This window comes from Caretta caretta, chromosome 1, assembly GCF_965140235.1.
Source record: "Caretta caretta isolate rCarCar2 chromosome 1, rCarCar1.hap1, whole genome shotgun sequence".
NCBI classification, from domain to species: Eukaryota; Metazoa; Chordata; order Testudines; family Cheloniidae; genus Caretta; species Caretta caretta.
Window position 1 is genome coordinate 193,537,540 of NC_134206.1, and position 13,077 is coordinate 193,550,616.

The 13,077-nt window shown below is 45.4% G+C and overlaps 1 protein-coding gene across 6 annotated transcripts in view; it reads right to left on the reverse strand.

Annotated features, from left to right (window-relative positions):
* NECTIN3 (nectin cell adhesion molecule 3) overlaps nt 1–9,229 on the reverse strand; it is a 118,607-nt gene extending 109,378 nt beyond the window's left edge. The window contains exon 1 of one of the 6 annotated variants that reach the window (XR_012664530.1): nt 8,920–9,213. Coding sequence is in view for 4 of the 6 variants with exons in the window: in XM_048870577.2 (XP_048726534.2) it covers nt 8,920–9,076 (157 nt within the window). In the remaining 2 variants the exon portion in view is untranslated. Of the gene's footprint in view, nt 1–8,919 lie in introns of all 6 variants that reach the window. The other 5 variants (XR_012664528.1, XM_048870577.2, XM_075118287.1 and 2 more) reach the window with 5 other exon arrangements.
* Nucleotides 9,230–13,077: the final 3,848 nt, after the last annotated feature.

Here is a 13,077-nt window from a genome sequence, read left to right on the forward strand (position 1 = left end):
ACAGTAATGCACAGTGGAAAAAATAATCCCAACTACATATATAGGATGGGTCCTGAATTATCTGCTACTACTCAGAAAGATCTTTGAGTCATCGCAGAGAGTACTCTGAAAACTTCAGCTCACTGAGCAGCAGCAATCAAAAAGGCTAACAGAACTATTAGGAAAGAGATCGAAAATATCCTGCCACAATACAAAACCATGGTACACCCAAACCTTGAATACTGTGTCTAGTTCTAGCTGTCCCATGTCAAGAAAGATATAGTGGAACTGGACAAGGTTCGGAGAAGGGCAACAATGATTTTCAAGGTTGTGGAACAGCTTCCACACAAGGAAAGTCTAAAAAGATTAGGGCTCTTCATCTTAGAAGAAAGGCCACCAAGCGGGAGGAGGCATATGATAAAGTTCTGTAAAATCATCAGTGGTGTGGAAAAAGTGAATAGAGAAGAGTCATTTACCCTTTCCCAAAATACAAAACCAGAGGTTATTTGATGACATTAATGGACAGCAGATTTAACGTAACACACAATTTGCCTGCGGAACTCAATGCCACAGGATGTTGGAGGTGAGAAGTATAACTGGGTTCAAAGGAGAATTCATCAATGGCTGTTAGCCAAGATGGTCAGGGATGCAATCCCATGCTCAGAGTGACCCTAAACCTCTATCAGAAGCCAGAAGGGGAAAACAGAAGATCACTCCAACTACCCGGTTCTTTACACTCCCCTGAGCTCTGGTACCAGCCACTGTTGGAGACAGGATACTGGGCTAGATGAACCACTGGTTTGACCCAGTGTGGCAGTTCTTATGTTCCAAATGTAGTTTCTTGTAGAGGAGTCAACTTGGGCATTTTCTTTTCCTCAGATTTCTGCCAATTCACAGTCAAGTTTCTGACACCATCTTATTTATTTCTTACCAGGTTTAGGGCACATTAACTCACATCTGCCTACAGCAGTGTTTTTACCTGATGTTCTAACTTACCTGGTGGCGACTGGACAGACTGACAATATCCTGAACAAATTTTATTAATTAAGCCTATCTTAATTGCATTCAATAAAGTTTTATTGAATTAAGATTAATACTTTTGGGGTACATTGTATTAAAAATGCAATTGATATGCACTGATGCTGCAGACATACCTTCTTTAGTAGGGAGGGGGGATACTAATATTCTTCCTCCATTATCAACACTTTGAAGACACTGTTCTAGAAAGATACGCATGTACTAGTTCAAGCTGGATTCTCTAAGGACCAGCATGACCCCCGGTACATAAAAGCCCCAATCCTTAGCATAGGGTTGGAAGGACGGGGTGCTTGTTCTGAGCTCAAGCTGTAATGAACTTGTGGAATCCTCCTTTGGTGTGGATTTGAAAGTCCTGTCTTGCCAAATCCATGTTAGGGTTGGGTTTAAATCTGGTAAGCTTATTAACATGCATGTAGGTTCATTTTTTGTCACATGTTTTCTCTGTTAAGCTTTTTATTTTAAGACTAAAGTAGGCTTGCATAGGAAACACTGTGTGGTACCTTCCAACTGTAGCAATTACACTTATTGGCTATCTCTAAAGAGAAAGCAAGCAGGTGGCCATTAACGACCAGTCTGTGCTGGGAAATACACAATGAAGGCAAGAAACAGTGTTGCCTGAAAATATCCTAGTTAGGAGGAAGAGGGACACATCTCTCCATCCAAGAGGGGCAACAGCTGCAGAATTGGAAGCCTGAGAGTGGATGCCAGTGCTGGGCCATTAAAGGGAAATACAGGTGCAGCTGCCCTGAACTGTGACAGTGGCGACTATCAGAGACAGGAAACCTGACTAGATGAGCCTTGGCTGTGATCCAGTATTTGAATTAACATGTTCCTATGTCAATATATCTCAGCAGTAGCCATCATCTTATTCATGGTTGGAAGTTATCCCTCAAGTTTCTCTACTTCCTTTCAGGCCCTCTACACAACTCCATCTGCTTTTTCTGTTACCAGTAACAAACAGGTAGACCTAGTCACACTCTCCTTCTTAGATTACCTGTCAAACTATTTTAGCAATAATAGAAAGAGCCAGGAGGTTCTGAAATACCCGAATTTAGAAAACTGATTTAATCTAACACTAGAATTTGCCTTAGTCTACTGGCTTCAGTTTTACTAGCTTTTCAATGGAAATCAAGTAATGTCAAACTCTGTATCATAAATATAAAGGGAAGGGTAAACACCTTTAAAATCCCTCCTGGCCAGAGGAAAAACCCTTTCACCTGTAAAGCGTTAAGAAACTAGGATAACCTCGCTGGCATCTGACCAAAATGACCAATGAAGAGACAAGACACTTTCAAAAGCTGGGGGGGGAACAAAGCCTCTCTGTCTGTGTGATGCTTTTGCCGGGGACAGAACAGGAATGGAGTCTTAGAACTTAGTAAGTAATCTAGCTAGATATGCGTTAGATTCTGATTTCTTTAAATGGCTGAGAAAATAAGCTGTGCTGAATGGAATGGATATTCCTGTTTTTGTGTCTTTTTGTAACTTAAGGTTTTGCCTAGAGGGATTCTCTATGTTTTGAATCTAATTACCCTGTAAGGTATTCACCATCCTGATTTTACAGAGGTGATTCTTTTTACTTTTTCTTCTATTAAAATTTTTCTTTTAAGAAACTGAATGCTTTTTCATTGTTCTTAAGATCCAAGGGTTTGGGTCTGTGGTCACCTGTGCAAATTGGTGAGGATTTTTATCAAGCCTTCCCCAGAAAAAAGGGGGTAAGATTTGGGAGGATTTTTGGGGGTTCCCAGACTCGTTCCCAGTAACCGGTGTTAGATGTTTGGTGGTGGCAGCGGAAGTCCAAGGGCAAAAGGTAAAATAGTTTGTACCTTGGGGAAGTTTTAACCTAAGCTGGTAAAAGTAAGCTAAGGAGGTTTTCATGCCGGTCCCCACATCTGTACCCTAGAGTTCAGAGTGGGGAAGGAAGCTTGACACTCTGTATGACCAGTCTGCTGATAATTTTGATAGACAAAAAACACAACAGAAGTTTATGAACACATTGTAGCCTCTTCCTCCCATTTCCTTGTTCTTCCCCACACACTTGCACTTCAATTTCAACAATCCAACCTATTTAACCATTCTTCTTTTTAAAAGTTTCACTATACTCTCAAGTTGATATGCCAATCTTTCCTTTAAGGAATATAAATCTTTTCACCACCAACTTAAACTCAACCCCCTCTCGGAGATATTTCTTGTCAAGCTTCAGTAAAAAGCAAAAAAGATTTTAAACTACTGTTTCAAGAAGAAAGCTTTTTAAAAAAAAACAAACAAACCAGACATACAATATTTCCTTGGGGCTATCTTGCATTTAAAACGGCATACTTTATTATATTGTTTCCATTCACCACACTTTTGTTTATGTAGCTCTCTGCTTCAATTTGCAGTTTTACACACCACAGATCTAAGAAGAGAAAGAAAGTAAGGAAGCAGTCATTAGTTTACACTTATGAGTAGAACTGCTTTACGACATGGGCAGTACAGCGGCACAAGTACAGCTGTAGTACCTGTAGTGTAGATGTGCCTTCAGAACTTCACTACAGCACCACGACAGACATTAACGGTAAGCAATGCAACAGCGTTGGGTGTTCAGGCAAGTTATGGATCAATAAGCATCAATAACGGAGGTTCTACTGTACAGCTGGAAAAGAAGCATTAAATAAAAACCAAAGGTGCTGCTAGTCTTTTTTTCCCCACATACATCCTCTTCCCAGGAGGGTTAGTATTCTGCTTGACAGAAGGTCAATGACAGAAGGTCCATACCCCTTGATCATCATGTTCTCTTCCATAAGGGCTCAGAACTTTTAAGGCTCTCTCTGGTTACATACCAGAAAGTTTCACTTTTCACTATAGCAGTGTATATCACATGGTATTTTTCTTTATTATTTCGCATTATTGCTAGGACTGGTGAAATAATGCACTGGTGGTAACAATGTGAGACCCAGGGCATGTTTACAGTACAAATTTAAGCTGACCTACGTTAGGTCAACTTACAGCCACTGTAATAATTACTGCGGTGGTTCATGTCCTCACTACCCTCCTTCTGCCGGTGGTGCACTTCCATCAACTTAAGAGGAGCAGTGGGGGGGTCAGACTGCCCTGGGGCCCCCAACCTGCCCTGGGGTCAGAACCCACACCTGGCTTTCTTGTCAATTTCATGGCTCCCTAGGGAGCCATGAAATTGACAAGAACAACAGCCAACAGCAAATGTAAATAACCCACAGTGTCTACAGGGACACTGCGTCCCCCTAACTACACTGACATAAGCCTTACTCCTCTCATGGAGCTGAAGTTATGATGTGGTGTAGTGCAGCACTTACATTGGCAGGAGCAAGGCTGTTGTATAGATACACGTAATTAGGTTGATGTAAGCTGCTTTACATAGACTTAACTCTGTAGTGTAGAGCAGGTCCCAGAGTAGACCTGGGCTCTGACTGTGACACCAACATGCCCAAACAAGCTCTGGCAGAAAGACTATATCTGTGTCTGACCATTTTCTCAATGTTAGAGCAAAGAGGGTCATATGTGGTTTCTACCAAAAGAAAAGAACTAGTTGATTGTCTTTGTTCTTGTAAGATGTTAGTACATGAAGTATGGTGTTCCAAATCCACTGGGAGTGAAACTTATCACCTGAGAAGGGGAAGTCACAGGGTTGACCCAATCCACAGAGGAACAATGGACCTCAAACAAAGAAGAGAGTTTTGTTTATGGTCTAAAAAAAAGATGAAACCTTGAGCATACTCCAAGACCAGCAAACCTAGGAGAGTTCTCAGAAATCAGGACCCCTTGGGGCAAGAAACAATGATATGTGACTGTAAGAAATGAAGGGGCACAAGTGATGATCTATTACAGGAGAAGGAACTCTGCCTGCATGAGCCTCACAAAAACTGAATCCCAGATTTTGGAAATGGACAAGTACTTCAAGGAGTGACCTGTGAGTGAGAGATACTAACAAGTTACCTTATAAGACAGGAAAATAAATATAAGCTATAGATTGTACGTTGTATTTCCATTTACCTACAACCTTATGTTTCCAAATACTTGCTTTTACGCAAATCTTTCTCTCTGATAAACTTCAGTCTGTTTTTACTATAAATCTGTCTAAGCTCCTTGTGCTGAGGAAAGCATGAACCGAGGTGTACTGCTTTCTCTGAGGCAGCAAACCTGGACACCTGCAGTGCACACTGAAAGCAAAGGAGTGGGCACTCAAGTGTACCGAAGTGAGGGATGTATATTGCTAACCTGCACTGGGAAAAAGCGAGGGCCGTGGAGCCTAAGGGTAGCTATAACAGGAAAGGTTTACTCTGGTGGGCACAAATAAGTTTCTCTCATGCCCAGGAAGTGTCACTCTCGTACCCGGCAGCATTAAAGCATCGTGGTGGTAGCAGCAGAGGAAGAGATAAGAAATCATGCAAGTGGGCAATTTTAGCCAAAGATTTAGTACAGACAGTTTAAGAACTGTTTGTTGAGAGAAAGCAAAATGCTGTTGAAGAATCACTACATATTTTCTTGTGCTTCAGGCTTCTACCTATATCTATACAAGACACTTACACAATACTGTAGAAGTTTTTGATCAGGCTGAAAACATTGCACTACATAAAGCAGGCATTCCAACTTTTTGACAAGCCTTGTGTTGTTTAAGTGTAATGAAATGGATAATGGAATTCAATGTAGTTTACATAGATCAAAAGTCTTCCAGAAACAACAGAGATTTTAGCCATCCAGTTTATCAAGGCTAGGAAAGCATGCCTTTTACCACTTGCAATATGGTTATTAGGTAACTATAACCCAAGAAATGTATTACAGTACTAGGCTTGATAATTAAAAGTTTGACCACCAGTTTACCACTGATTCAGTCTGCTACTGTCTAATTGCACTTGTGTAAGATGTGGGGATATTGATAAATGACCAGTGCCAAGTAGTTTCCTCTTTAGAAGCCACAGAACCGTCTGACATGCAGCAATAGAGACACCAGTTCTTGAACTGCTTCCCCAAAAAAACAACTTATTTTATTCATGAGACACCCAGGAAAACATACAAGAGCTCCATAGGTCTTGTATTCCTTTTACTCTAACATACGTTATAGATTTGCAATATTTAGAGCTGCCCCTCAGGGCTCTAAATGGAGCCGATTAACACCAAACCCAGTTTGATTCAACTCATCAGTTTCAGGGAAACACTTCTACAAGATTTACAGCAGAGACAGGACCTGGCTGAAGTAGCATCTTTTACGTGGGAAAAATAGCTCAGTGGTTTGAGCATTGGCCTACTAAACCCAGGGTTGTGAGTTCAATCCTTGAGGGGGCCATTTAGGGGATCTGGGGCAAAAATTGGGGATTGGTCCTGCTTTGAGCAGGGGGTTGAGCATCTCCTGAGGTTCCTTCCAGCCCTGATATTGTATGATTGAACTTTTGTGACATTTTCTGTAGTGAGAGAGACTTTCCAACTACGTGCTATTGGCAGCATTAGCATTCCACTCTGGGCTCCACAAAAGACACTGCCACACCCACCTTGTCTGTTATAACCCTGTTGGTCCCTACTGTGTTTGCAACCCCTCCTCACTACAGTACAGGTATGGTGCATGAGATCCCAACTGATTTTTATTCTTTTGTCTCAGTCTAGAGAAAAGAAGTTGTTAGCATATAGCTCAGCATGAAGTTTTATATTTTAATCAATATCTTTTAAGGAATAATAAGTAAAATATGGTTGTCTTGAGAGTCCCTTCAGCCAAGTATAAAACATGGTAACTATGTGTGATTATCAGGCAATTTTCTAGTTAAGAAAAACATGTCTGTAAACGTACACAAAAGTGGTAACTGTAGTTCTGACATCTAATTTTCAAATCTATTTATTCAGTGTAATAATTACAGTAGATCAGCTGAATTTTAGTTGTCTAACAACTTCCAACCCAAAGGTCAGAAAAAGAAAGACAGTCCACAAAGATTTGATGCTGTACTCTGGAAGTGATTTCTGCATGCCACACACCAAATGAAAGCTCTGCTTAACCACTTGCAACTCCACTAATTCTGTAGCACTTCTAGATCATACAGTACTTCATATATGTGCCAGCAAGACCATATATCGCCTGGACTTAACTCAGTTACCTAATTCTGCACAACCCAAGCTGTTAAATCAAATGCTGCACATTTAACTTTTGCACCAAACTCAAAAAATAACCGTCTCCTGGACAGATGAAATTAAGCCCGTTAGCCATTCACACACTATCATCTCCCAATTCAAAGCAAAACAAAGCTGTGCTCACGATCAGCGTGACTGAGCCCAAGAAAACCTCATCTTGCAAAGAACAGAAAGCAGTAAAGTACGGTGGACGATTATCCAGAGCTCTGAGTCTGAGCGCGTCCACGTTCTGTGCGATTCCAATTGTTATTACCCCACCCTTGTGAAGCACACTTTGTGATAGTCTGCCCCCTCAGGCAATGATGCAGCAGTTCGCACTTCCAGCAGCAGCGCTCTCCTTCCCTCCCTGCAAGGGCATCTCGCTGAATACAAAAACGCTGCCGCAACGCACTCTCGCGGCACACTGCTCCCAGGCGCTGTATGAAACCCACCTCCAAGAGGGTGCACAGAGAGCGATAAGAAGCAGCTGAGGCCTCGTTAGGTACTTGGTACTGCGCTGAAAAGTGACATTAATTGCTGCTGCGTTCATTTCTTTTTTGTAACGAACATCAAGTCCACTTTCCTCCTGTATCCCCGCATAACGCCTAATGCGAGCAGGCTGTACCCCCTCTCTTTTTCAAGAAGACATTGAGTAGTTTCAACCATACTGCCGACCCAGCTACCCTCCGCAAGAGCAGAGTTGCGGGGGGAGTGTAAATCTTCCACACAGGGCCACATCAAACTACAGGTGGGGCCCCGTGCTTTAAGTCCCCACTCACAGGATCAGCCTCAGCAGGCGTGAAGGGGACGTGTGACCGCTTCGGAGGGGGCAAAACACGCTTTCCCGGCAGGGAGGGAGTCTGAACAAGTACACCCCCCAAAGCCACTACCCCTGCTAGCACACGCGGGGGAGCGTTCAAGCGACAGCATCACAAGCCAAGGAACATTTCTACCCCTCTAAGAGACACCGCCGCACACGTGCGGACAACCCACCCCCTGGGCTCCCGCAACACGCCCGGCTGCGTGCGCTGCACCGCTAGCTCCTATGTCTCCAGCCGAGGGGCGAGAGGATCATCAACAGTCCCCCGGGCAGACCACAAGCTGGTCGGTATCAACTCTCGCAGTGTCGGGGGCGGGGCGGGGGAGCGCGGGGAGAGGAAGGACCCTAGACCCACAAATAGCGCCCAGCCCCCGGGCTGTGATTTATAGAGCCACGTGCTGAGAGCTGGGCGGCTGCAGTTACGCCGCTTTACGCGGAGTCAACGCGGCTCCAGCCACCAGCTGTTCCGAACCGGAGTCTCCGTTTTTGGAAAAGGGGGAGGTTTGCTGGAGCCTCCCTCGCCAGCTGGCGCCGGGCCAGGCTCCAGCCCCAGGGAGACACCCCGGCTGCGCCCCGCCCGCAGTAACGGTCCCGCCGCCGCGACAAGTGGAATCTAAACACACCCCGCGCCCAGCAACCGCACCCCGGCCGCGGCGACCCCGGGAGCGGGAGCGGGAGCAGCGGCAGCAGCGGCAGCAGCGGGCCGGGCACCCCCCCCCCCCGCACCCTCCTGAGCACACGGGGGGCTCTCACCAGCCGGGCTCTTCCCGTCACACACACACCCCCACCCCCGCCGGGAGCCAGCCTCTTCCCCCCCCGATTCACCCGCAGCCGCCTCGCTCCCTCTGGGGTCCGTCCCCCGCCCCGGCTCGCCCCGCGCCCCGCCCCGCGGCCGCAAAAACTTTCGCCGAACTCCGGCAACCGCCCCGGCCCCGCCCGCAGCCCGGCCCCGCCCGAGGGAAAGTTTCACTTACCGCAGCAGAGGAGCAGCCCCAGCCCCAGCAGCCCCGGGCCGGGCAGCGCCGGGGGCCGCCGGGGAGGGGAGGAGGCAGCGTCCGCGGTGGCGGCAGCGGGAAGTTCCCCGCTGGCGGGAGGAGCCGGCGGGGGAGCGGCCGCCGGGGTCCCCGCCATGCTCCGGACTCGGCTCCCAGCCGCCGCCGCTACGATCCCAGCCCAGCCTGCCCCGACCAGCCGCCGCCGCCGCCGCCTCCCCGCGCCGGGTCTGTGTGTCACTGAGCGGGGAGGCGCAGCGCCCTCCTCGGAACGGGCCGCACCACCCCGCTGGGGGGGGGGGAGGGAACCGCTCGCTCCCACCCCCTCCTTCTTCCCGTCTCGCTTCCCCCCCGTTCCTCCAATGCGCCCGCCTACACCAGGGGTGGCGCAGCCCCTGCCGGCCAAAGGACTCACCCCGGGAGCTGGGGGTGTCACGGTGCCCTCCCCCCCCGGGGGCTTATTGGTATGTCCCATCCCGCCCCTCCCCTTTCCTCCCCCTCCCCACTTTCCGCCGCCGGAGGAGGGTTGGGGGAAATCAGTGCTACTCACTCGCCCGCTGACTGGAGCGGTCCCTCCGTCCCTCCCTGCGATTCCTTCCTACCCTGCCTCCGTCCTTCCCCCGCTGCCCCTCTTCCTCTCCTCCCGGCTCGGCTTTTCTTCTCCGCCTCTTCTGCCTTCTCTCTCCCCCCGGTCACCCTTCCCCCGGGCCGCCCCCTCCTTCTTCCGACCTTTCCGCCTTACTTCCCCCCCAAGTTATCCGGCGGCGTGGCGAGCCCCTCATGTTAGGGGGCGGGAGGGCGGCTTTAGCCACCCATTGTGAAAGCCCCCCCCCCCCCCCAGCCTACACTCAGGAGGACTCTCGAGCGGGGGGACAGCCTGTGTTTCCCCTGTGCGGGGATTCCCTAGGTGAGGCGCTGAGAGACACACAGGCACACCCAGAAACGCAGCAAGACACGGAAAAAAGTGTACTGTGCAGAGCTTCTTCCACGGATCAGCTGTGGGACCACAGGGCTCCCTCATGACCAAGTCCTGACATGGCTCCAAGTAATCCACCTGAGCTCAGCAGCCCAACCGTGCAGCAAGTGACCCCTCCTGCTAAGAAATGTGTTTTCTCTTTGGAAATGCTTCTAGAAGCTGGCATAAAAATGCTGTGGATTAACAGTGTTTTCAGTTATTTTGGAAAAAAGGGAGAGAGACAGGAAAAAAGGATGTAGTCCCTATGACAAAGTTAGGTGCTGGCTGCTTACTGCATCAACAAATACTTATTTTTGTGGTACATTACTGTCTTTTGATTATGCCAGTCTGGTCTTGACAGCTTTATGTTCTATATGTCAGAAAAGATACACAATGGGCAGCAGCAGTGCAAACTTCCATACACTTCTCCATCAATGTGTCTAAACTTTTATTGAGGGCAACACTTCTAGAGGTGAGAGGATAATTTATTTCCCTTCTCCATTCTTCACTTGGCATCTCTGCTGAGAATACCAACCAGGGTACAAATCTGTACCAGCTGTAAGGGTTGTTTTGTGATGCACCTGTCCTCCACAGAGTGGTCTGAGACTAAACTCATTTCACACAGTCCATCAAAGACATCATATGATAACAAGTTTCATTCATTGCTGCTCTGGGGAAACAAATTAGAACTGGCATCAGTGAAAGGCATTGTATCATGTTTCCAGTCCCCTTTGCCATCTTAACAAGTAATGTCTTTGAGGAGATGCCTGTGGCTTAAAGATGAAGTAATGATATTTATAAACTGTGAAATATGAACAACTCTTATGTTCCTCACATGGATGCTATGGCTACTTTTAAAATTTTGGCGCTATTATTTGCTTTCATGGGCCAGATCCTGCAAGATTTTGAGTAATTCCTGCTGGGTGCTAGTAGTAACCTGTTGACTTCGGTGGAAATGAAAGGGCTCATCGCCTCTTATATTTGGACCCTTTGAGAAAAAGTATTGACAACAGAAAATTATTATGTAGTCTTTACATATGAGGTACAGAAAAGTTTAAGGATGAACCTAATGATTGATGATTTAATCATTAGAGGACCACCATATGTTTTTATTATGCCTTGTAATAAATAAAAGTTCACAAAGCTAAATAAACCTTATAATGTAGAAACATTCAGATCATTAGGGTCCCTTCTTCAGGAATCTGTATTTTTGGTGTCAGAATAATATGCATTATTAATTATTAGTCCAATGAAAGTATCATTTTATATATCCTGTCAATTTTTCACAACTTCTTATTCAGTTAGTTATTTTTACTAACTACAAGCTAATCACAATTTCCCCTTTAGTCTTAAACCATATAACTTTTCCAACCATTGTTGAATTTTATATATTATGTATTATTTGATTATCAGATATACGTTTCACTATATCTATTTAACACATTTGTAGTGCTTCTATCCCATATATGTGTGCACCAAAAAAAAAAAAAAAACACCCTAGGAACAGGCACAAATGGAGAAAAACCATGGTCTTTGCCTTAAGCCTGAAAGCAATACACACAGAACTCCTGGGGGCTGATTCTGGCAGTGCATAGGGGTCATAAAGGGGATGCAACCACTGGGGCAGAACTCCCTCTGCACAGAAGTTGGTTAAGACCACCTAACGTTTTCCTATGCAACCTCCTCAACCCCTCATAGCCCCCAAAGTAGAATACATGTTGAGGCATGGGGCAAGAAGGAGGGTGTCAGGAGCAGAAGGCAGAGTATCTGTAGCACTAAGTGCTGGTGAGATTCTTGGCTGCGGCACAGCTCATAAGTTGTCTGACTAAGGCTGCTATACATTAGAGCAGACACCACTCAACCTAGAACCCAGGCAGTACAAAGGTGGCAGTGCAAAGGCTGTACCTTCTGTACCTTGGTACAGAATTTGTCCCATTGATTTGAATGTAATTTCTGTATACAGGGAAATAGGTGTGGTGCCTGATTCAGATAAAAATACTGGCGTTTATGATATACAGGTTGAGAGTCCAGTTTCGATGAGGTCTGCATTTGTTTTCTTCATCTGTTTCTGGTGGATTGCCACTGAAAGTCTTCATGGAAAATACAACAAGGCTTTCATAAACGTATAAGCACCTATGCTGTTGAGAATTCTGGTGGAAACATTTCTATCATTTGATTTTCTAGTAGAGGTTAGATACAGGCTCTACATCATGTACAAGACTGAGTAACATTAGTTAGTGATGGAGCTGAACCATCATGTTTCTCTAAAACCTACTCATGGGTTAAGTTTATCACACACTCAGAAAACTGTGTTCATCCAGTCTTCAGCTCCATTGAATGTTCACTAATTAACAGGCCTCACTAATTTGTAACTGAAAAACAAAACAAAGATCAGGCAAAGAGTCGCTAGAGGCAAATTATTAGCAACAATGGACATTCTGCATTCAATAACATTTTTGTGTGTAAATTAGCATAACTGATGGGGGTCATTGTTAAACTTTAAAAAATTTCATCATTTTACTTCTCTAGGACATATCCTCAGGGGATGTAAAGCTGTGCCCATGCTGTTTTAATTTACAACAAAGTTGAGTGGATAAGACTTAGGAGAGCTCAGGTACAGTGGGGAACACGTGCAAATAAAATTGCAGCCTATTTCATTAAAAATAAAATGAATTTAAAAAAGAATGTCAGTGTTAGCCTAGCTCTATTCTAAACTTTAGGGCCTGATTCTTCACTGTGTTACTCCAGTTTTATGACACTGTAATTGCATTGAAATATGTGTAATCCATTACTGCAGTAAAATTGGAGTAATGCCAGCTGTGAATTAGGCACACATTGTCTGATTCTTATTTACACTAAGGGCTCTTCTACAAGGAAATTGACTGGAATGGCTATAGCAGAATGATTGTACTGCTATAGCTTTGCCTGTGTAACTCCGTGTGTTCAGAGCTGGCACTAGGCATAAGCAGACTAAGCAATTGCTTAGGGCAGTGGCTCTCAACCTTTCCAGTCTACTGTACCCCTTTCAAGAGTCTCATTTGTCTTGTGTATCCCCATGTTTCACGTCACTTAAAAACTTACAAAATCAGACATAAAAATACAAAAGTGTCACAGCATACTATTACTGAAAAATTGCTTACTTTCTCATTTTTATCATATAATTATAAAATAAATCAATTTGAATA